Here is a 22,798-nt window from a genome sequence, read left to right on the forward strand (position 1 = left end):
AAGTTTCTAACATTTTCTTACAAGAATCTCAACACACATCCGTATCTTTCTTATAACTTTTTTTCCCACAAACATGTTTTTCTCTAACTGCCAAGGGCACAGCTGTAGTTTGTCGAGATCAAGGCTTCCCGGGGCCCCTAGCTGATGCCCACAGATGACCAGGAATTGAATTGACTTTTTCAGTGTTATTAACAGCTTTTTGTTTATGGACAGAGTTGTACAGTTGCCCTGTCTGTAAGTGCCTGTTTATTCTGTGGTTTTTCTTTACTGCCTTTGAATACAGCCTATACAAAGCCTTTGTATTTTTATGCCATTGCAGTTCTAAGAATTAGCTTTAAAATACACTGTTGTCATTACACTTCAGCATGATAAAATGCAGGGATAAGGTGAGTGTGGCTGCAGTCATGTCTTTAAAAATAGGATTTGATGGGAATTTCTACACTAATTTCAGTTTAGTAGGCTTTAACTTGTGCTGAAAATTTATATAACTTAAACAGTTCTCTGTGATGAAGCAAAATAAAGCAGGATAAGAATTTCAGACTGTTTATACTTAGGCTATATCATGAGAAGATAAGCTCATGTACTGCTTTTCATGTTCAAAGTTTTACCATCTGTATTACCATCTCTGAGAAGTGACATGTAAATAACTGGTATATTAAATTCTTAGGTTGAAATTCTTCTGACTAATCACACCTAAACCTGCATTTTGCAGTTCTTAGGAGCAAGCTGTAAGAGCATTCTTTACTGATGTTAGTTCTTGTGACATAACTGTTTCTTCTTGGTTATCTGAGGAGAAAGAAAACACTAATGCTAGGCACAGCTCCTAGCATTGTCACAGGCTATCTTTTGGTTTTGCATTGGTGAGAAAGTTTGCAGGGAAGTTGTTGTCTTGTTAACTAATAACAACAAGGTATGAAAGTAAAAATTAGAGGACTTGTGAATCCATGAAGGTCTGGAGAATCCACCTAGAATGAATCTTTCAGTTCTCCCCAGCAAGGAGGGGAATGTGGAGCTCAAGGGCAGCCTTGACTGCAGTAACCATGAAATGGTTGAGTTCAAGATCCCTTGGTAGCAACAAGGGTGCACAGCAAGCTCACCCTGGCAGGGACCTGACTGGCAGAGTACCATGGGATAGAGTCCTGAAGGGAAGAAAAGCCCAAGCTGGTTAATATTCAAGGATCACTGCCTCCAAGCTCAGGACCAATGCATCCCAACAAAGAGGAAGTCAGGCAAAAATGCCCGGAGGCCTTCATGGATGAGCAAGGAGCTCCTGCACAAACTCAGGAAATAAAAAGGAAGCCTACAGAGGGTGGAAGCAAGGACAAACCTGGAAGGAATACAGCGAAATTGTCTAAGCAACCAGGAATAAGGTTAGGAAAGCTAAAGGTCTGATAGAATTAAATCTGGCCAGGGATATAAAGGGCAACAAGACAAACTTCTATAGGTATGCCAGTCATAAAAGGAAGACTAGGGAAGATGTGGGCCCTATCTGGCAAGACACGAGACATCTGTAGCCCAGCAAGATCGTGGAGGAGATTCTCCTGAAAACTATGCAGAGGCATTTGTGACAGCCAACATGGCTTCACTAGGAACAAATCCTACCTGACAAATTTGGTGGCCTTCTACAGTGGGGTTACAGAGTTGGTGCATAAGTGAAGAGCAGCTGATGTCATCTACCTGAACTTGTGAAAGCATTTGACACTGTCCAACATTACATCCTTGTCTCTAAATTGGAGAGACATGGACTTGATGGATGAACCTCTTGGTGAATAAGGAATTGGCTAGATGGTCATACTCAAACAGTTGCAATCAACTGCTCAGTGTCCAGGTGGAGATTAGTGACGAGTGGTGTTCATCAGAGATTGATATTGGGTCCAGCGCTGTTTAACATCTTTATCAGTTATTAAAAATCACTGATTAAAATTCCAGGAAAACACCCCAGTGTTTGAAGCTCATGTAATACTCTGATAAGGGATTCACTGGTGCTTATCTGTGATTCTCAGAAACAGCACAGACTTGTTCCCCTGACTATATTCAACTGCAGTGTTTAAAATGGCATGGGAAAGAAGATACTAATGCTATGTAGAACCCATTTACAGAAACCATAACTGCTCTGGCACTATGTCGGTCTGTGCTTTCTACCTTCAGGCAGGCAGCACCATGACTCTTGGTAGTGCTGATTGTTCCATTACTATCTGCAAGCCATTTTTTCCTGAGATAGGTGAGCAAATCTTCCTTGTTTTTTTTTTTTTCCTCTTATGGTTACAATCAACTGACATTTCTTTTCCATCGTTTTCTGCCACCATTATGATACATTTTGCTTACCACACCTCAGCTGTCCACCAAGAAACTATATTAGTGATTCCGACCAGCAAATAATACAGCTTCTGTAAGAAAGACACTTAACTTTCAGAATAGTGTGGCCACTTTCTTAACTTAGATATAGAAGGAGGTTTTAGAAACTGTGAAGATTAAAACAATCTTTGTTGGCAGCGTAGACAGTGGAACTGAGTGCACCCTCAGCAAGTTTGCCAATGGCACCCGATCCTTTTCCTCCTCCCCAGCAACTCTCACAGTCTCCCAGCTGAAGGGAGAGAGTGTCTGGGTGCATGGCCAGGGTCCTCAGATGTCAGCTATGAAGAAAAATGGGAAAAAAAATATAGCCAAAGAGAGGGCGATAGAAGCAACACTAAGCATAAAAAAGAGAGAGAAAAAGGAAGCAAAAGACTTGACTCCCATCATGTCTTAACCTATACTGAAAGCCAGATAGAGAAAATACTATGAAAAGGGAATATTCTGATTTGCTGATCACTTCAGTCTAGTCTGCTCCCCCATGGCAGGGGGGAGAAGCTGCAGACATGAACTTCAGAAGTGTCCTCTGTTGTTATCAGTCCACTGGCACTGGTAAAAACAAGTTCACTGAAAGAAAAATACATCAGCAAAGAGAAAATTCACTTCACCCTGGCTCAAACCAGGACATTCTACCCCTATTCCATTCTCATAATATTTCATACAAAGTCTATCAATTGTCAAATTTAGAATTCTCTCCCAGTGTTAGATTTCCTTGAGGTACATACTGAACTTCACCATCTTCCATCATTACACACCAAGTATGTCCCGATCCCTGAGCAAAAACAATTCCCCAGACAGGTTTGCTTTTGCTAGAAGCAAGATAAACCCAAACACTTTTTCCCCACAGGTTTCTTTCACATACCACAAGGACTTTATCCCCATCCACTGTTTGCAAAATGTCTGGCTGAGCAGGACCAGCTCTACTGATGGATCCTCTAGTGTTAACTAGCCAAGTGGCCTTTGCCAAATGCTTTCCCCAATTTTTAAAGGTTCTACTTCCCATTCCCTTCAGGGTAGCTTTCAGCAGAGGCTGAATCATGGTATGGGATTGGGTATATCCACTCAATACCATTTTCTTTGGCCTAGGCAGTTAAAAGGTTGTTCTTGAAATGAGTCCTATTGTCCGAGTCAGTTCTCTTTGGGGTACCGTGCCACAAGACATGCTTCTCAAGGTCCAGGATGGTGTTCGGGGCTGTAGCATGAGGCACAGGACATGTTTCCAATTATCCTGTACTTGTTTCCACCATTGTAAGTACATAGCACTTAACCTGGCATGTTTGAAGAAGTGTGATGTAATCAATTTGTCAGGCCTCCCCATACCCGTGCCACCTCCCCATATACCACAGAGGTTTTAACCTTTTAGCTTGCTTAATTCCAGTGTACGTTTCACGGTCATGAATCACATGCACAATAGTGTCTATGGTTATGTCCACCCCATTGTCATGAGCCCATCTGTATGTTGCATCTCTACCCTGATGACATGAGGCGTCATGGGCCCATCGAGCTAAAAACAGCTCAGTTTTGTGTTCCCAATCTAAGTATTTAAAACACTTGAGAAAGTCTCTTCTGCTCTTTGGTTGTGTTGATATTCCTCATTAGCTCGACTTAAAGGCCCACTGCTACCCTTTTGGGTCCTGGAAATATTCTCTTTTGAGATAGTCTATTCCAAGGATGCAAGGAGCATCTGGGCCAGTCACAATAGGGCATTTCTCCCACGTATTACATCAGCTTCAACAATGGTCAGTTCTTGAGACCCTCCTGTCACTCCAGAAAGAGTAACAGACTCTGTTCCCTTACGATCTGCTGGCATTAAGGTGCACTGTGCAGCAGTGTCAACCAAGGCTTTATATCTTTGTGTTTCTAATGTGCCAGGCCACGGAATTCCCAAAGTCCAACAAATTCAGTTGTCCCTCTCCTCCTCCTGGCTGAAGGAGGATAATCAGAAAACATATCTCCATACTGTTGTGCTTTGAAAGCCAATTCAGGCACAGTTGGTGTATTGAATTCATCAAAACATCTCATGTAGGAGAATATATGTGCATGCGTTGCTGGTACAGCCTGCACAAACCTCCAGAACATGGACGTGTGGCACAAGACATCAGGATTTATAAACCCTTGGTCATCATAGATCACCTCTCACACAGCTAATTCTCTCAAATACGTAATGGCTCTTTCAAGAGTGAGTTCTCTGCATTGGCGTGGGTCATTATCACCCTTATGGGGGTACCTGTTCCCTACGGCTGAAAGAAGTCAGCTCCACAGGGTGATATTTTCTTCTTATCACCAATTGCTCTATCAATACCAGCATCTCTGGGCAGGGATCCCAACTGTCTGGCTTCTCTTTCATCCCAGGCGTACGTGTTGGCTCCACCATCAAAATATCAGAGCAGCCAGGAAAGAAGCCACTCATTTTCATTGTGGGCAAAGTCCTTTCTCATGAGGCACAATTCCTTTAGGGAGAAGGGTTGTAGGAGGTCGTCATCCTTATCTGCCTGGGAAGGGCCTCCTCCGCCATCTGCTTGAGAAGGGTCTGCCGGTTGATTTACTTGAGAAGGGCCTGTTCCATCATCTGCTTTAGAAGGGCCTGCTCCATCATTTGTTTTAAAAGGGCTTGTTCCATCATCTGATTTAGAATCGTCTGCTTCCTCAATTACATCTTCTGATATTGCTTGAAGAAACCCTGGACATCTCGGACTGGAGGGGGAATAAGAACCTTTCACCTTAGCTTTGCCCCTGGTCACAGGGGCACTCATTTAAATCGAATAGGAGTAGATTTAATCTTTGCAGAAGCAGCTGTTTTTGTAGCAGCACCAGTGGTGGCAACAGCAGCAGTGGTGGTAGCAGCATCATGGGTGGTTGCAGCAACACTGGGAGCAGTAACAGTGGTGGCAGGAGCACTGCCTGTGGGGGATTGGTATCGAGTGGAACAACATCTCACTATACGCATCCCCAGTGCGCTGTAAGCATTCAGCAGAAGTATCCCCAGTGAAACAATGCTATTTAGATCAAGAGCTGGGACATTCAGCCTGAGCAGAAGTGGAAAGATGTATTTTTAGATTAGATATTAGGAGGAAGTGCTTTAGTGTGAGGGTGGTGAGACACTGAACCAGATTGCCCAGAGAACCTGTGGATGCCCATCCCTTGGCAGTGTTCGAGACCAGGTTTGGTGGGTCTTTGAGCAACCTGGTCTAGTGGAAGGTGTCCCTGCCCATGCAGGGATGTTGGAACTGTATGATCTTTAGGTCTCTTCCAACCCAAACCATTCTGTGATTCTATGATTCTATGTATACTGCCATCCTTTTTGTATAGCGAGGACCAAAAGTAAATGCAATACTCCAGATGTGGTCTGACAAACACTGAGTAGAGTGGGATAATTGCTTCTTTATCTGTGCTGGTTATGCTCTTGTTGATGCAGCCCAGCATCCTGTTGACTTTCTTTGCCACTGTAGCACACTGGTCACTCATGTTGAGCCTGTGTCGTGTAAAAAGGGCAACATTTGCCTGTCTCAGAGTCCCAAAGAGGACTTTCAGTGAGAAAGCTTCACAAAGTTGCCACTTCAGAGTCCCAACAAAAGGACTTTACCTGAAGCTATTTGACCACCTCAGAGCCCTTAACAAGGACTTTCACTGAGGCAGTTTTAGAGCAAAGTTAACATGAGTTATGGATGCGACAGTTATAACAAGTTCTGGATAGCCATTGGTAAATTCACTAGCTGCATAGATTTGAGGTGAAGATAGGAAAGACAAAAACATCTAACAGAGTCAAAGGTGCAAGTCTTACTGAAAGATGTCCCCTTTTGGGGGAGAAGAGAGGATTCAGGCCCATTGACCCATCTAGATAGCTGTTGAGCTCTTCCTCCAAAGAAACAGGATTCTAGGACTAATTTATACTATTTGACGAGACATCATAAATAATTTTCTGATTGGTACCTTTGCAGGCTCTTATTCTTTATTAATTAGGAGAGGGGAAAAGGACCAGTGTCACTCCTGATGCACATTTCTCAGGTGTCATCGTTTCCATTGTTCTAGCTTATTGCTACCACCCCAGGCCACAGAATCTTCATCCTGTTCCAGAAGTTGTGCTATTTGCCAGCCATCAAGTTTGCAGTCAAGATGCACAAGCCAGGCACCAGAGTTTTATTTTGGCCGATACCTTGGCTAAGACAATGGTCTATTTCTTCTGCCCCTACTCCTTATCTGATGTAAGAATCACAGTAATTTAGCCTGATGTCTTTTGCAAGACAGTCACTCTGTAGTGGGAGGGGGTAGGCAGACCGACAGGACTGCATTAATTTTGCTGAACTTAACAAATGTGTCTGTCCTGTTGTCCCACGGCCTGTTATCCACCAAGACCCCAAGGAGTCTTTCAGTAGGGCTGCTTTCCAGCCACGTGGATTCCAGTCTGAACTGCACTCCTGGATTATGTGTTCCCAGGTGCAAGACCATACACTTCTCCCTGTTGAACTTTGTAAGTTTTCTGCTAGCCCACTCCTCCAGTCTGTTCAGGTCAGCCTGGAGGGTGGCTCTCCCTTCTGGAGTGTCAACCTCTCTACTCATCTTGGTGTCATCAGCAAACTTCATCAGGGTGCTCTTGATCCCAACATCCAGGTCACTTATGAAGATGTTGAACATTATTTGGCCCAATATCAAGCCCTGGGGGACCCCACTTATGACTGGTTGCCAGTTTGAGGAGGAATTATTTACTATTGCCTTCTGGGTATGGTCTGACAGCCAGTTTCCCACCTACTGCATGCACTACTAGTCAAGGCCAAAACAAGTAAGTTTCTCCAGGAGGAGGCTGTGGGAGACCATATCAGAAACCTTGGAGAAGTCCAGGTAGACGATGTCCACCGCTTGCCCTGTGTCAACTGAGTGGGTTACTTTGTTGTAGAAAGCGATCAGGTTTGTCATGCATGACTTGCCCCTGGTAAATCCATGTTGGCTTTTCCCAATCACGTGCTTCAGTTGACTTGTGACTGTGCCCAGGAGGACTTGCTCCATGACTTTCCCAGGGACTGAAATGGTAATTTTTCATCAGTGCAAATGGGTGTGTAATTATTTGGGTCCTCTTTTGGACCCTTGTTATAGATGAGGATTCTCCAGTCCTCAGGGATGTCTCCCAATATCCATGACTTCTCAAAGATCATGGAGATTGGCTTTGCAATGACATCATCCAGCTCTCTCAACACCCTGGGGTGGATGGGTCAAGCTCCTGCAATAGTTGACACACCAACTCTTCCTTCATTGACAGTGGGTTGGTGTCTGCATCAACCTGGACTTTGGCTTTATTGGCCTGGGACCCAACAGCACTGATAAAGACAGAGGTGAAGAAGGATGACCTCTGCCTTATCAATGTTATTGGTGACTAGTTCACCTCTCCTGTTTAATAGTGGGCCAGTATTATTCCTCTGCTTCTGCTTGTTGTTAATGTATCTGAAGAACCTTTTATTGATGTTTTTGACATCTCAGGTCAATTTCAGCTCTAGGTGAGCTTTTGCTTTCCTAAGTGCATCTCTACATACCCTCGCAATGCCCCTGTAATTTCCAATTGGTAATGTTCCACTTTTCCACCTCGGGTACATTTTTCTTTTGGTTCTGAGCAGACCCAGAAGCTTGCACTTAAGCAATGGGGGTCTCTTGCTCAGCCTGCTTCCCTTGCCTTTAGAGGGGATGAACTGGTTTTGCTTATCTAGGAGAGTGTTCCTGAAAAACTCCCAGCACTCAGTAGCTCCTTTAACCATCCGTGGAAGCTTCCCACAGGATCCCTTCCAACTGAGCCCTGAGCAAGCTGAAGTTTGCTCTTCTAAAATCTAAACCCTTTGTCCTGGAATTAACCTTCATCGTGCTCAGCAGTATCCCAAACTCCACAATATTGTGGTCACTGCAGCCAAGTCTGTCACTAACCAAGATATTACAGGGCAGGTTTTCTTGGTTAGTGAGTAGCAAGTCCAGCTGTGCCCCATTCCTTCTACACATTGCAGCAACTTGATGGATATCCAGTGAGCTGAAGTGTTGTTCTTCCAGGAAATGTCTGGGTAGTTAAAATCTCCCGTAAGGACCAGGTTTTGTTGACCTGAAGTGTGTGCAAACAGTACAATATGAAAGCTTGGGGTACCCAGGAAGACATTTTGATTTAGTCACAGATTTTGTTAGTATCTTGCTTCTCAACTATAAAAAAGGGTCAATAATATCTCTACTTTACGAAGGCGTAAGAAAATAATTTCAGTCTTCCAGGCATCTCACAATTGACCAAATGCTGAAGATACTGCTCTCGTTATTTAATGGACAGATCTGCCAATGGGCTGATGAAAGAACCTGTGCTGAAAGAGATACACTGAGATCATCATAAGAGTAGACAACTTCAACAGATGCAAAGTTCTGTGTTCTGTGCAATATTGCTTGTCTGGACTTCTGGTAGCTATCTAGAATTGTTTCACTACAGTTGGGTTGTGTGAAGGGATATCAGTGAAATGGCTAGTGAGGCAGAAATTTTAAATACAGTGCTGGTTGGGGGTCTTTTGCCTTTTTAAAATATTTTTCTGAATAGAAATGTAAAATTAAAAATCTGTATTTAAAATATTAATTTATATTTTATTTCTTTCTTACAGCTTGTGGCCAATGCAATCCTTTTTGTCAGTGTAAATTTGTATGGGGTCTTTGTGAGGATTTTGACAGAAAGGGCTCAGAGGAAAGCATTCCTTCAGGCCAGGAACTGCATTGAGGACAGGCTGAGGCTGGAGGATGAAAATGAAAAACAGGTCAGTTTCTAAGACTTATTTCTTTTTGTTTCTTGTGAGATTACTGTAGTTATGTGAACTACAAGCCAGGACATCGCTGCTCAGTGCATGGTAGAGTGTGGATCATATTTTATTAAGTCCCAGCATGGCAGCTCCTGAAGTGGTGCTGTGCTTTCAAGGAAGTGGTAGCATTGTAATTCTGAGGCCATCTTTGTTTCAAGTGCAAATGCATCACAGTGTTTACAGGCCTGTAGACTCCTATTTTCCCTGTCTCTAGTCTCTCAGTATGTGTAGTTTTGTCCTTTCTACAGTTTTGTGATGGTGCATTTCACTCTAATTATGCTGTCTGTAAAACAGAACTCCATTTTATTTCTCATAGATTTGTCATCTGATTACTTCATTGGGTGCTACCCAGCTCTTGTTTTGTGACAAATTATGAGTAATCATTCTGCAGTAACCTTTTCCATGCTACTCACTACACTGTAGATTTTCTCATAACTCTGCTCATCTCTTTTTTCAAGCTGAAGATTTGTAGCCTGTTTAGTCTCCTGATGTGTGGAAGCTGTTTCCTACTCCAGTCTTGCCAACTTTGTAACAAGTCTTGCTGATGTTTCCTACCCACCTCAACAGCAAGCATATTTTAATGCATATTCATGAATTGACTCTGGAGATAAAGCATATAATTTCCCATTAGTGAAATGCACTTGCTGCAGCACAGGCTGATGTGAAGAGTGCCTGTTGTTTTCAGTTGAGGAAGGATAGAAAAATGTTTAACTTCATGCACACCTACAAAACCAGCTTAGGTATATTCACTGTTTTTTAAACTGTGTAAGTACATGCAAATATGTTTACAAAGGAAAGACCATCTTTCAAGCAACTTGTTTAGATTTTTCCTTCCCTTCTAAATGTTTCTTTTGCACTTGCTAACAACTAGAACATGATGGTGGGAAAAAAATGGAGAGCAGCTAAGTCTCCAGAATGTGGGATTGTCTTATCTTAAACTATTAGTGAATTCACATTTATTCTGGGAAACCATCGGTACTGTAGAAATGGATTTAGCGGTGGCATTAATCTTCGATACAGTAGTTGTGTTCAGTACTACAATGCATTAAGTATACATTTTTAACAGGGCTTAACATATGAAGATGAAGGAAGCTACAGGGAGTTAGGAAGCACTGGGCTGAGACAGCTGACTCTGTAGATAGCTTCAGTTTTGCAGTCTAGCACCTCGGTTTTGGTCTGCATTCTGTACATGTTCACCAAATAATTTGAAGATAGCAAAATTCTCTTATGTAGTGTTGAAATGTACATACAAATGTTTACATGTGTGTATGTGTCTGCATTCCAAGTGCTTGCTGCTTTTTAGGGCAATATCCTTAACGGAGACACCACTGGATCAGAGATTAGATTAGTAATTGTTCATGGAAAATGAAACAGCGTCAGCAAAAGATAACATGAGTTTCAGTGTATCATACTTTGAACTGCTCCTTAAGGCAGTTTGGATTCAAATTCCCTACTGGGTTCAAATCCCCCTTCAAAACTATTTTATCTAGATATTACAGATTTAGGATATGTGTACTATCTCCTGGATGTTTGGGTAAAAGGATGGCACCTGTAACAGCCCCCCCATTGGTTTTGTCTGTTATGTTTAATTTCAAGCAAAAAGGAAAAAAAAAAACACAACCAAGATTATGTTTGAATAAAGCAAACTATGTTGCCCTTTCATTTTTGGTAATGGATAACAGATTGCTGGGGTTTTTTTCTTTCAATTCAGCAACAAAACTGAAAAACTATTTGCACAGCCTCAGGCAGAAGTAATTTCTAGGTGCCTGACAGCATGCTTATTAATGCATAATGAGGTTCTCCTCACATTTCCCATACCTTTTATTCTTAGAATCTTGAATGTTTTTTTCATTGCACTGCAGAAGAAGATATTAAATTTATCGTTAAAAACACAGGCCCTGTTTCCATAATTATTCATAACCGCTCTGAATCAACAAATCACCCTGCATCAAACATTTCATCTTCATCATGTGTGGGCACAAAATCATGTTCTTGTAAAATTATCTAGTGTGCAACAGGAATACGATCCTGATTTTACAAAACTGCAGAGTAAGAAATGATACGTGTTCCTCTGCAAAAGTGCAATCTTTGAAGAATGTGGGAACTAGTAAGTTTAGCTGATAAGGTAAGCCTGTACCGCATTAGCACTTTGTTTTATGTTACAAGGAGGCTTTATATTGAATTTATTCTGTATTTGAACCACATCCTTACATCCTTACAGTCCTCCTTCAAAAATCTATTTTTTTTTTCTAGGATCTGGCATAAGTGAAAATAAGGAATATTACCATTTCAGTCTCTCACTTGGAACTGGTGGCCTTCACACCCATTTGTGCAGGCTGGCGAGCAATGCCTCTTGGGCAAATAGCAGCAGCAGCAGAGTGCTGGGCTGCAGAATGGGAGCCAGGGTTGTGCCTTTGTAGTCAGCACTGGTGATGAGACCACACCTCAAATAGTGTTCAGTTTTGAGCCCCCCACTACAAGAAAGTCATCGAGGTGCTGGAGCAAGCCCAGAGAAGGGCTGGTGAAGGGTCTGGAGAACAAGCCCTGTGAGGAGTGCCAGAGGGAGCTGGGGTTGTTTAGTCTGGAGGAGAGGAGGCTGAAATGATACCTCATCACACTCTACCTGAAAGGAGGTTGTCAGGAGATGGGGGTTGGTTTCTTCTCCCAAGTAACAAGGGACAGAACAAGAGGAAATGGGTGCAGGTTGTGCCAAGGGAGGTTTAGATTTGATATTGTTGTAGTTTGGGCCTAACACGATAAAAAAGAACCAGCAACATGTCTGCTTACTCCCTGTCTTGAGCACACGTGCTCTGAGAGGATGCACAACTGCCAGATACTGCGGCTAACAGGCCCAGCACATCCTTACAGTCCTCCTCTGTTTCCACAAGGGGTCCCTCCCATGGGAGAGAGTCTTCCATGAACCTCTCTGGCATGAGTCTTTCCCATGAGCTCAGGAGCAAATTGCTCCATCCTGGGCTTCCCACAGAGTCACAGGCTGCTTTGGGAACAGTCACCTCCCCTAGTGTGGGGTCCTTCACAGCTGCAGATCCAAGTCCACAGGCTGCAGCTCCACACTCCCTCCTCCTGGCACCTTCAAGGAACATTTCACCTCCATGAGTGCAAGAGGATAGCCTGTCATCTTGCCATAGGTTACAGTGGAACTTCTGCTTGGGCACCTCCTTCCTCTTCTTCCTCACCAATCTTGGGATCTATTGTCTTTCTAACCAAACGGCCTTGGCTACCTGAGCTAGGGGAGCTTTTAGTAGCTTCTTACAGGAGCCACTACTGGGGCCCCTTCCCCACTACCAAGACCATGCCAGAACCAGACCACTACAGATATAACAAAAAAAATTCTTCACTGAAAGGGTAATTAAGCACTGGAACAGACTGCCCAGGAAGGTGGTTGAGTGTCCATCCCTGGAGGTGTTTTTGAGATGTATATATGTGGTGCTGAGGAACATTGTGTAAGCAATAATCACTGGACTTAGAGTTTGGTTAAAGGTTGGTAGAGTTAAGTTACAGTCAGATTCAATTAGGTCTTTTCCAACCAGAATGATTCTCTGTGATTTTGTGAAACAAATAAATGTGTTTGTATTTCACAGTTCTGTTGCATATTTATGTAGAAAAAATACCTAATCTGAATGTAGTTAGTGCCAAAAGTTGCGTTGTTTAATGCACCTTTGGGATTCTTCCTACCTAACTTTGTCCAAGTAAAAGTGAGATTTGTAATCTAACCTTTTAATGTGTAGGCAGTAATAGATGCATAGAAGGGTAGTTCATCCTTTCTAATCTGAAGACAGTGCTGGAGATGAGGTCAGGTTTTTCTCTGTGGTTACAGGGGGACATCTAAGCTTAGGGTTACACAGTATGATAAGAGAGGTGCCTTGCAACTAGATTTGTAATGTCAAAGTGTAGGAACTGAGTAACACACAAGAAAATACATAGTTATGAATCATACAAAGTACATATATTTTAATGGCAATGTAATTGTATTAGTCTACCCACATGCCTTTAATTTGCAAAATATAAAAGTGTGGTATTACAGAAAAATCTATAAAAGCCTTTAAAAAGCCACACTTATAACAGCAGGGCAGGTTAGTACTATTTGGTTTATTTCACCCCCTGAAAGTTTTCTGATTTTATTCAGTACGTCAATTCAATGGCTTACTGCATCAGCCATTTCAGTTTTTGACACAAGGTATAAACTATGGCAACTGAACAGATTTCTGGAGAAGTAGGGCATATGAACTTCGGGTTGTAGTATGTCTGTGTAGTCACTCAGGGGGGATGTATTATACTGCTGTTTCTTGCAATTTGTTTTTTCTTAGAGATATATGTATGACATATAGTCATGCTGCCTTCATTAAGCTCTTAAAATGGATGATGGCTTAGAGTGAGTAGAGCAATCAAACATACACAGGTAAGTTAAAAAATGGCAGTTGTATCATTCTAAAACCTGTTGATACTTGGCTGTTAGGGAAATAATAAATATTGGGACATTTCTAGTATGTTGTACTTTGAACAACTGCCAATTAAATATGCTTGCTTTGACTCTGAGTTTTTCTTACTTGCTCTGTGTATTTTCTTTAATAGAGAATGAAGGAAGAGGGACAAATAACAGCACACAAACCTGTTATTAGGTGATGAAAGGTACGCTACTATACAGTTTTCAACAGATAACATCATGGATAACAGTTGCTGAGGCAAATTATCCTGGTTAAGAACACTGGCTATAGTGCATCAGATCCTTAAGTTAAATAGTAATACAGATACTTCAAAACTAATTTCCTATGGCTGATATCTAAATTTAGAGCAATATCCATGACAGCAGAATGTCATTAGAAAATTTCTCTTATGTGTATTTTTATTGCTGTCCACAGAATTGTTTTAATTTCTAGAAGTGTCTTAATAATAACAAAAAGCTCACTAATGCTTGACCACAAGTTTGACCAACTTTTCCTGTGCCTTCAAACACATGGTGGTTTCACCATAGAGTATCAGCTCTGCCATGTAGGTGCTTCATGTTACAGCAGCTGGCCTAGCCAAGTGTGCAGTTTGCCAAATGGTTCCTCATTTGTCACCTTACTGCTTAAGCACAGATTATCTCCATGAACGGGATACTGGGCTGTGTATTTTGCTTTCATTCGATTGTGCAACACATACTCTCATAGATGTTTTTCCTGGTTTTTTGGTTAGCCTCCTGTGAAGGAAAAGAGTTAGACCACATCCTGTTAACTGGCAAAAAAAATACATTCTAAGGTATTTTTTTTTTTTTTTTTCTGGGTTGCCACTACTGAGTGAACTTCCATCTGTCATGCAGTTTAAATTCTTTCCATGGCTGCTGTTCGCCATTACCTCTTAATACAAACTGTTTTGTTTTGGAGTTTAGCTTCCCTTCAGGTACATCTGTTTAGGAATTTCCCAGTTTGACATGTTAATAATGAACTAAATCCAAGTCACACTTGTTATTTTAAGTGAGTGGATACACTAATTTTTTTCCTCATCATGTTTGTGCTTGGTCCTTGTTTTTCCTCTTTGAAAGGCAGAAAGATTTTCTGCTGCTAAACCCACCAAATGTGGACCCAACCAAGGCTTACTTCAATGTTCAATGGGAACGAAACAATTAGCAAAGGACAAAGGCTTTTAGATTTTTCTAATCTAGGTTAGAAAAGTTCTAGATTTTTCAAAGCAAAGTATTATATCTTAGTCTCTGGAGATTTCAGTATCTATAACATTTTACTGTTTTGCACTGTGATTTGTTTTCATATTGCTATACTTAAGGCCTCTGTTTTTTGAAAAAAGAACTGCTTACCACTTATTATGTCTTATGTACTTAGATATTAAAATTACTGCTTTTGACTTGAAGTTCCTGTTTTTAAAAAAATCCTTAGTCTGCACACACACACTAGCTCAGTTGCTAGCACTAGTCATCAAGAAGTTTATCTTTACTGCAGAGAACTTGCTTGTTCCACCACCAGCAAAAATCTGTAATAAGAAAAGCATGTACTGATAGTGACTGACTACTGCCTATTTAAATGTATGCAGACAATAGCAGTGTTGAGAAGCACTGATACTAGTGCAGACAGCAGTGTGTCCCAGCGTGTCCTGAATGTTCGTCTGTTCTGGACAGCCAGCTGCAGAGTGTCTCTACTCCAGCAATGAGGAGACTGGAGATTTCTGTGGCCTTTGTCTCCCAGCTCCCCTGTGCTGTCCTTATTTCTCATCAAGGTGCCAGAGCAGACCACAGCAAGTTTGCCACATGTGGAGCTGTTTGAGATATCTAGGTTTTGGAGAAGAGTGTGGTAAAGGCAGATGTTTTATCTCATGGGGCATGGGAAAAGCAAGCAAGTGCCATGGTCCAAGTAGCATCTTCAGCTGCAAGATATAGCATGTTTTTGAAGGCAAATCCCACTAGCTGGGGACTGGAGAATTAGTGAGGGCAGAAGAAAGGGATGAGTCTACCTTGCTGAAGGTTGAGCTCTATGACTTTCACTTCCTCAGGAATACCTCCATGCCTAGCCCAAGTATTCATTGTTACACTGGTGGAATAAAGCAGACATGGCTGCAGACTGAGAAGAGGTGAACCTGTAGCTGTAGAGGAAATTTAGTATAGAGGGGGGTAAGCTAGTGAAACTCTGCCTGCTCTTCCATTATCCTAGAAGGGGGTAGCACTGGTGAAGCTGATGCTGCTTCTGGTCTCCTGTTGGGGTCTTTGTTGATTCTAGTCCTTTGTCTTCTTTGCCTTGTCTCCCATCCTGGACCTGTCTCCAGTCTCCCACTGGTAGATTGCTCAGGTGGGTCCAGAATCAACATGAATGTTGTCTGTTGGCACCACAGGTCTTAGAAGATGATATTATCACTATCGACAAGATGCTTGGCATAACTGATGTACAGTTTCACAAAGCACATTGTTTTAAAAGTAAACCTATTCAGCTTATTACAGCAAATCCATGATTTTAGTAAATTTCCCATTGCTGTCTCTATTTTAGCCAAGACTTCGCCCTCCCCCAATTCTTTTACAAAGTCATACTTTCTCCATTGTAACTAATAGTCTTCCATGTGGAATCTAATAATGCATCATTAAACACTATGCTGATGATATATCCTGCTTTTCCTTTATTTAAACAAAAATAGTTAAGTTACCTTTTTGTTAGCTTACTATGAAGTTACCTTACAATAGAAGGATGTCAAGTTGACCTGGTCTACTCATCCTGAATCCACATTGCAGTTCATGCATAGTATATTAATCATCTATTATAACTGTAGGTTGCTAGCCATCCTCTTACTAACCAAAATCTATGCATTAGCATAGATTGTCTTTTATGATTCAATTGTAATAATGACTTACTGATAAACATGATTTTGTAAGAAATCTCGAATGTTCTGAAACATTGCCACTTTGTGGCTTTTTAAAAAATCACCATTTTTAACATTGCATTTTCTTGTACATATTTGGAAAAAAGGGCAGAGCATAATTTAATTAAAAAGAATTCAGTGATGAAATCTGCTATCTTTGTTTTCCAGCTTACGGGAAGTATAAATGAATCCTAGAAGTTTTACACAAAGTTGTTTTTTCATGCTTTGCATTAGGCTTTTTTTATCTCATTAATTGTTTTCTTTACAGGGAATTAATATGGCTATGCAGTTTAATATAGGGATGACAGAAACCATACGCCTACTAAGCAGTAGTTTTTAAAATTATGAAAGATTGAACTTATCAAGGTGCAGTTAGGTAGCAGGTGGTAATATTTAGGCTGTACTTTGGAGTCCCAGCTAAGCAAAAGCTGAATCTCAAAATCAAATAGGTAAGTTGACTTTGAATCAGTCTTATTAATATTTTATATGCATGTTTGCTGCTTATATTCTTCAGGAAAACAATACTTTTAAAAATATGGTGGCACTTTCCGTAAAAGTATAGCAATAACAAAAGAAGATCAGTGCAGACTGCATAAGTTGGTGGGTTAGATGTCATATTTTGTATTGTGAAAAATGTTAGAGTAGATAATAAAAATGCTCCTTTCTTTTTTGAGCTCCTTTTCCTATTCGTCATAATCATTGACATGTTACTATTGTGAAGAAAAATATTCTTGTTTTTTTCAGCTAAGAAACAAAGGTGCCAGACTTGTTTTTGTTACATGCTTTTTTTTTTAAATTTTATTTCTTTTAAAAGTCCTTATGAAAATGCAAAAAGCAGTGGACCATGGGCATGCAGGCTATCCTGAATAATGTGCTCCAGTGCCATGGAGTGCGAGAAAAGACCAGGATCTGGTCCATCCAGTGTTACTGGTGTGTTACAGTGTTTCCCCAGCATGAACTTGGGAACCTCTGAGTCCCATTTTGTCTCCGTGAGACAGTGCTTTCTTGCAAACCAGGTGTAGGACCCGGGCTCCGTGGTGGGTGAGGGTAGTAGTGCCAATACGCTGGCTGTAGGCAGCAGTTCAGGAGAAACCCAGCAAAGCTGACTAAAAAGAGACTGAGTTGCATCCATTACAGTCTTTCTCTCCTGGGACTGAGAGATGCAAAGAAGTAAAATTTTCTGTATGGCTTCAGCAGGTCCAGCCTGTAACTTCATTCTCAAAATGAATTCTACTTGATGTGTATATAAAGTAGCATGAGAGGAAAAGGAGCAATGAGATTCAAAGAACCAGAGAAACATGAGAGGGCGCAGCTTTGAGGCACTGCTACCATTCCTCTGGTTGCTTCCCTTCTGTATCTCAGAAGAAATTACATCAATTGTTTACTTTGATAAAACAGTCTGCTCTGACTATAAATAAGATTTCCATCCTGTTTTCTATTTATTTCATGTGATAATCTACAGGAAAACAATTTAGCATGGAAAAGCACAGCAAGTGCATCCAGGTTACGGGTAGAAAGTTTTCAAGGGTCATCCAACTGCACAGCAGGCAATGAAAAAGAAAGGAAAGGATCTTGGCTGAGAACATTAAGACATTTTTCTGCTTTTCTTTCTTTCCTTATACAGGGAGAGTGGGTTCATAAATGATTTACAACTTGTTGAAGGAATTTGAAAATGTATCACAATCATTTCCCATATAGATGTCAAAATAAATAATTCTCTACAAAAAGAATAGTATGTAGTATTGCACTGGGTGGTATTGTTTGGGAAGCTGCATGAAATAATTATAAAACAAGCAGAAAATTTCAAAGAGACTTTGAGAAAGTCATAAATGTTTGGAAGAAACAGTAAAATAAGAAAGACAATAATTTTCAATATGGGAGGGGAAGAGCATCTTTATTTGGAGACAGGCACAAGAAATGTATTAGGAACATGCACTAGGGATTCCCATAAAAGCAGAGCCAGAGTGCAGGTGAGAGAAGCTGTCCAAGCCAGGAATGGGGATGGGACAGGGAGTTGTGCTGAAAAGCCACCAAATTGGAAAAAGCTGAAAAGAGTGTTGGGGCAGAATAGAGCATGCAGATGATGGAAACTGTTGCTTCAACAGTCTCTGTTTTCTGCTTGCTTCTTTCAGCTTCCCCTTTCAGGAAAGAGAAATCACACTGCTGCTCGACCATACTGAGCCTTAAGCTCCCCTGCTGTATTAGAAGACACACGTGTGTGTGGTAAGGTGTCAGGATGGCTTCCAGCCTCCCCAGGAACCAACAGGAACCCTCCACTCCTGATCCTTGTGCTGTTGTCCCCACTGGTACACAGTAGTCAGAAGGGACCTCTGGAGATCATCCAGTCCAACCAGCCTCTCAGAGTGGGAGTGCCAGCAACGCCAGGTCTGGTCATTTGTGGTTTTGTCTAGCCAAGTCTAGAGTAACTGCAAGACTACTAAATTTTTTTTCTCAGGTCCGACCCAGCGTGAGAATGTCAGTACAGGAGCTTATACTTGCAAATAGGGTCAAGAATGTTCCAAAAAACAAGGTCTTTTTGGCTGGTAAAAATGGCAAACTTCCCCCCCCCCGCCCCTTACCTCTGCGTATTTTCCTTCTTTGTCGTGTGCATAGTGGTGGTAGTTGTTGAATATTGCCAAGGTAACACTGTGCAATTGGCTTGCTGTGCATTTTGACTTGCGTTAGAGTCAAATGTATGTTTGTTACTTCTCTTATTTCTAGCAATGCTTATTACTGTGGGAGAAGGAAAAATCTGGATGCTTTTTCTAAACTGAGTGTTCTTTTCAAAGTTAACTAAGTCTTCATTAATGGTGCAGAAATCCTCTTTAATGAGGATAAGACAGCTGGCAGAGGTAGCCCAGTTTGGCATTCAAAATCCCAGGCTAGGACTGAGAATTAAAAAAATATATTTAATGAAAAATGCTGTGAATGAAGGAGATACATGTCCTCATTTGTAATTTTCTTGATGAGATTTGTGCAGGGAATGCAAAATTTGACATTGACAGAGAATTCCAGTCTCTGAAAATAATATTTTTTTTCAGCACACTATTTTGCTTTAGATCATGTCAATGCTGTGTGAAGATTTACAGAAGGAGAAGAAGAAAATAGAAATTCCTAAAATAGCATCACTTCGGTCACGGGGCCAAGATTTAATTTCCTGGGTAGAAACCAGCTGTAATACGCCTAAACAGCACTGAGGATAAGTAAGAAAGGTGAAAATGTGGGAAGATTTTCCTCACAACTAGGCTCTGTGCCACATGTTGAGGCCACCTCAATAGAGTATCATTTGTCACCAATAAGAAAGTTTGGAGCATGAATGTTGCTTCATTCTAATCAAAGCTGTTGCTAACTGATTAGTGCTCCCTGTCTCATTCTTTCAGTTTTTTTCTGTCAACACCCATTCCCATCAGAGGCAACAGCCACTCAAGCATGAATGCCACCATAAATGCGAGTGGCCTTGCTTCTGTGCTGTCACTTGTTCCATTCAAAACACTCTGCAGACACACACCTCTAGTTTTCCTTTTAGTGTGGTTTTCAGATTATTTTTATAATCTGATCAGCTGTACAGGAGCAAATGAAAAAATCAGACAACTATGGTAGTAGGACTTGTTGAAAAGAGATCTAGGCAGAGGCCTTTCTCAAACCTTCCAACTCCTACATTTGGCATATAGGAATTCAGTCTTGCCACTCTGAATCTTTGAGTCCTTGATGCTTCACCTGAAGTGCAATACCTGCTTTGCGTGAGCGATTAGATTTTGCCCAAAGTAATTTTTTTAATTTTTTTTTTTTTTTTTTCCTAGAGAGCTATGTACTGTCTTTCATCTATTTTCAGTGCTTGGATACTTTCCATTTTGGGATTTTTTTTCTTACATTTTCCAGTCTCTTCTCCAGTGACAATTCTTTACAGCCATGCTGCTGCTTCTCTTCTTGGCCTGAAAGGTCAGAAGTGGCTGCCCTTTGAGAAAGGCATGACTGAGTCTAGGCTTTCATGGGAAGTCTGGTAGGTAACTGGTAACTTTGAAAAGACTGTGCAATTCTTCCCAGTATTTTTTTTTTATTATTATTTTTTTAATATCTCTGCTGAAAAAAGCAAGCCACCACAATTTGATGTAGGATTTTCATAAGTTCCCTTAGCTCCCTTTAGGTCTTGTCACATCAAGCAAACATATATAGGAATCATTATTTCTGTAGCCTCCCTTACTACATCTGATATCTGCAGATTTCAGTGCTGCCAAAGCTACCTTCATAGTAATGATTGTTATTACTTCCGAGATTTTATTCACATCTTATATTGTAATTTTGTTTACAGGCCTTAGAAGAACTATTCAGTCAGCATTGGACTCTGTATGACTCTGTCACTATAATTTTTGTTCATTTGGTTGATTAGTTTAGTCTTATTTTTTAGGAAACGGAAGCTGAAACCCCACTCTTTCTTTGGAGCTTTGGAGTTTACTTATCCATTTCAGCAAAATAACAAAGATCTTCTTTAATATGATCACTTAAAGACAAGCCTCAGTGAACATTTAGTTCTTACCAGACAGCCTGGGTAATACTTATGAAATTCCAGTTTATACCATCTTCAGCCCCAGAGAATTTAACCGTCAAATCAAACTTTTTCCTTGTGTGGATTCTCAGTTGCCTCATGGATGGTCAGCTCATTTTACAGCCTCAGTATATTTCAGTTAAAACAGTAAATCAACTGCAAGACACAATCAACAGACCTTTGTAAGATCCACTCTTGACAAAACTTTTTGGTTTGTGTTTTAACCCAAATTTTGGGCTACCCAAATAAAGTGCTTCTTCAGAGATATAAGCGTACTTAATTAAATTAACTGAAAAATTGTAGTAATTAACCATTTCCTACCAAGATTTGAGACTATTTGGTTAATCTGAAATTTATACATACATGAAATGTTAACAAATATTTAATTCCGTCATATTATTTGTTATATTCGTAGTATACATATAATAACTGTAGGGAATAGACTTAAGTTAATGATCCTTAGCCTCATAACCACATGAACTGCCACAAACATATGAAGGAACTGTAGTCTTAAGTAAGTACCAGAGCAGTTCTGCAGAGCAGTTCTTATTCGATGGTGACATAAGTACTGGACCTGTCTTCTTCCACATGAAGCTGTAAAATTACAATGTCTGTAAGTATTATCTGTTAGTTTTGGCTGGTGAACATGTGCATGTGAGCAACACAAAGCATTTGTGTGTGCATATAACCTCTTCTCAGTGTTAATTGTTGCTTCTTACTTATTTACTGTCATTTCAATAAAAGCAGGATATGTTTTGGCCAAGATCTGCATTTCTGTGATGTCTCAAAGCTGCTGTTATGGTAGCTTTCAATCTTCAGATATCAGAATCATGGAATAGTTCAAATGGGAAGGGACCTCTGGAGGTCATTTGGTCCAACCACCCTAGTTTCCAGGGTGAGTTGCTCCGTTGCTTTTCCAGGACTCAAGGTGGAACTGGTCTGTAGTTACCTAGGTCCTGCTTCTTGCCCTTCTTGAAGACAGGACATTTTCTTTCCTCCAGTCTTCAAGCACTTCTCCCAGTCACTGTGTTTGATCAAAGCATGTTTAATGAGCGTGGTCTTGGAATGATACCTGCAAGCTCCCTCAGTGTTTGTGGATGCATCCCATCAGGGCCCATGGACTTGTGTATGATCAATTTGCTTAAGTATCCGCTGATATGATTCTCTTCCATCAAGGGTATATTTTCCTTGCTCAAGCCTTTCCCTATGTTCTCTGGAACCTGGAAGTCCTGAATAAGATTAAAAGTGGTTATATAAATTCATTCAGACTGTTGCCAGGACTGAAGCCACCAGTTCTGATGGATAGGCTTAGAACTCAATTTTAGATGGCAAGTGTTTTCTGTGTGAAACTTAACACCTAAGAACAACTGCTGCAAGTTTTCCAGGTTTTCCCAGTGAATTGGCAGAACATGTGGAAAAATTACATAGGCATTAATAGTCAATATGAACTAGCTCCAAAACATTAGAGTTCATTTTTATGCATGTCAGTAAAAATCTTCCTATGAAAAGCAGTTTAACCAGGGGTTTGTACTGATGCATTCCGTTACTGAGCTGGCTGAAACAGACAGCCTCCTGATCTGGAAATAAGGATGGAGAGCAGAGCAACCCCCCCCATAATCCAGAAGGAAGTAGTTAATGATCTGCTTCTGCATCTAGACATGAACAAGTCTATGAGGCCATATGGGATCCACCCTAGAGTACTGAAGGAGCTGGCAGGGGAGCTCACTAAGCCTCTCTCATCATTTAT

The 22,798-nt window shown here is 41.0% G+C and overlaps 1 protein-coding gene across 1 annotated transcript in view; it reads left to right on the top strand.

Moving 5' to 3' along the window:
- Positions 1–22,798, top strand: part of ADCY1 (adenylate cyclase 1 (brain)) — a 169,320-nt gene that overhangs the window by 43,691 nt on the left and 102,831 nt on the right. Inside the window, 2 exon segments of the mRNA XM_010001548.1 lie at positions 1,829–1,838; positions 8,961–9,110. Of these exon segments, the coding sequence (XP_009999850.1) occupies positions 1,829–1,838; positions 8,961–9,110 (160 nt within the window).

This window comes from Chaetura pelagica, unplaced genomic scaffold (assembly GCF_000747805.2).
Source record: "Chaetura pelagica isolate M959 unplaced genomic scaffold, ChaPel_1.0 scaffold7, whole genome shotgun sequence".
In the NCBI taxonomy this organism is placed as follows: domain Eukaryota; kingdom Metazoa; phylum Chordata; class Aves; order Apodiformes; family Apodidae; genus Chaetura; species Chaetura pelagica.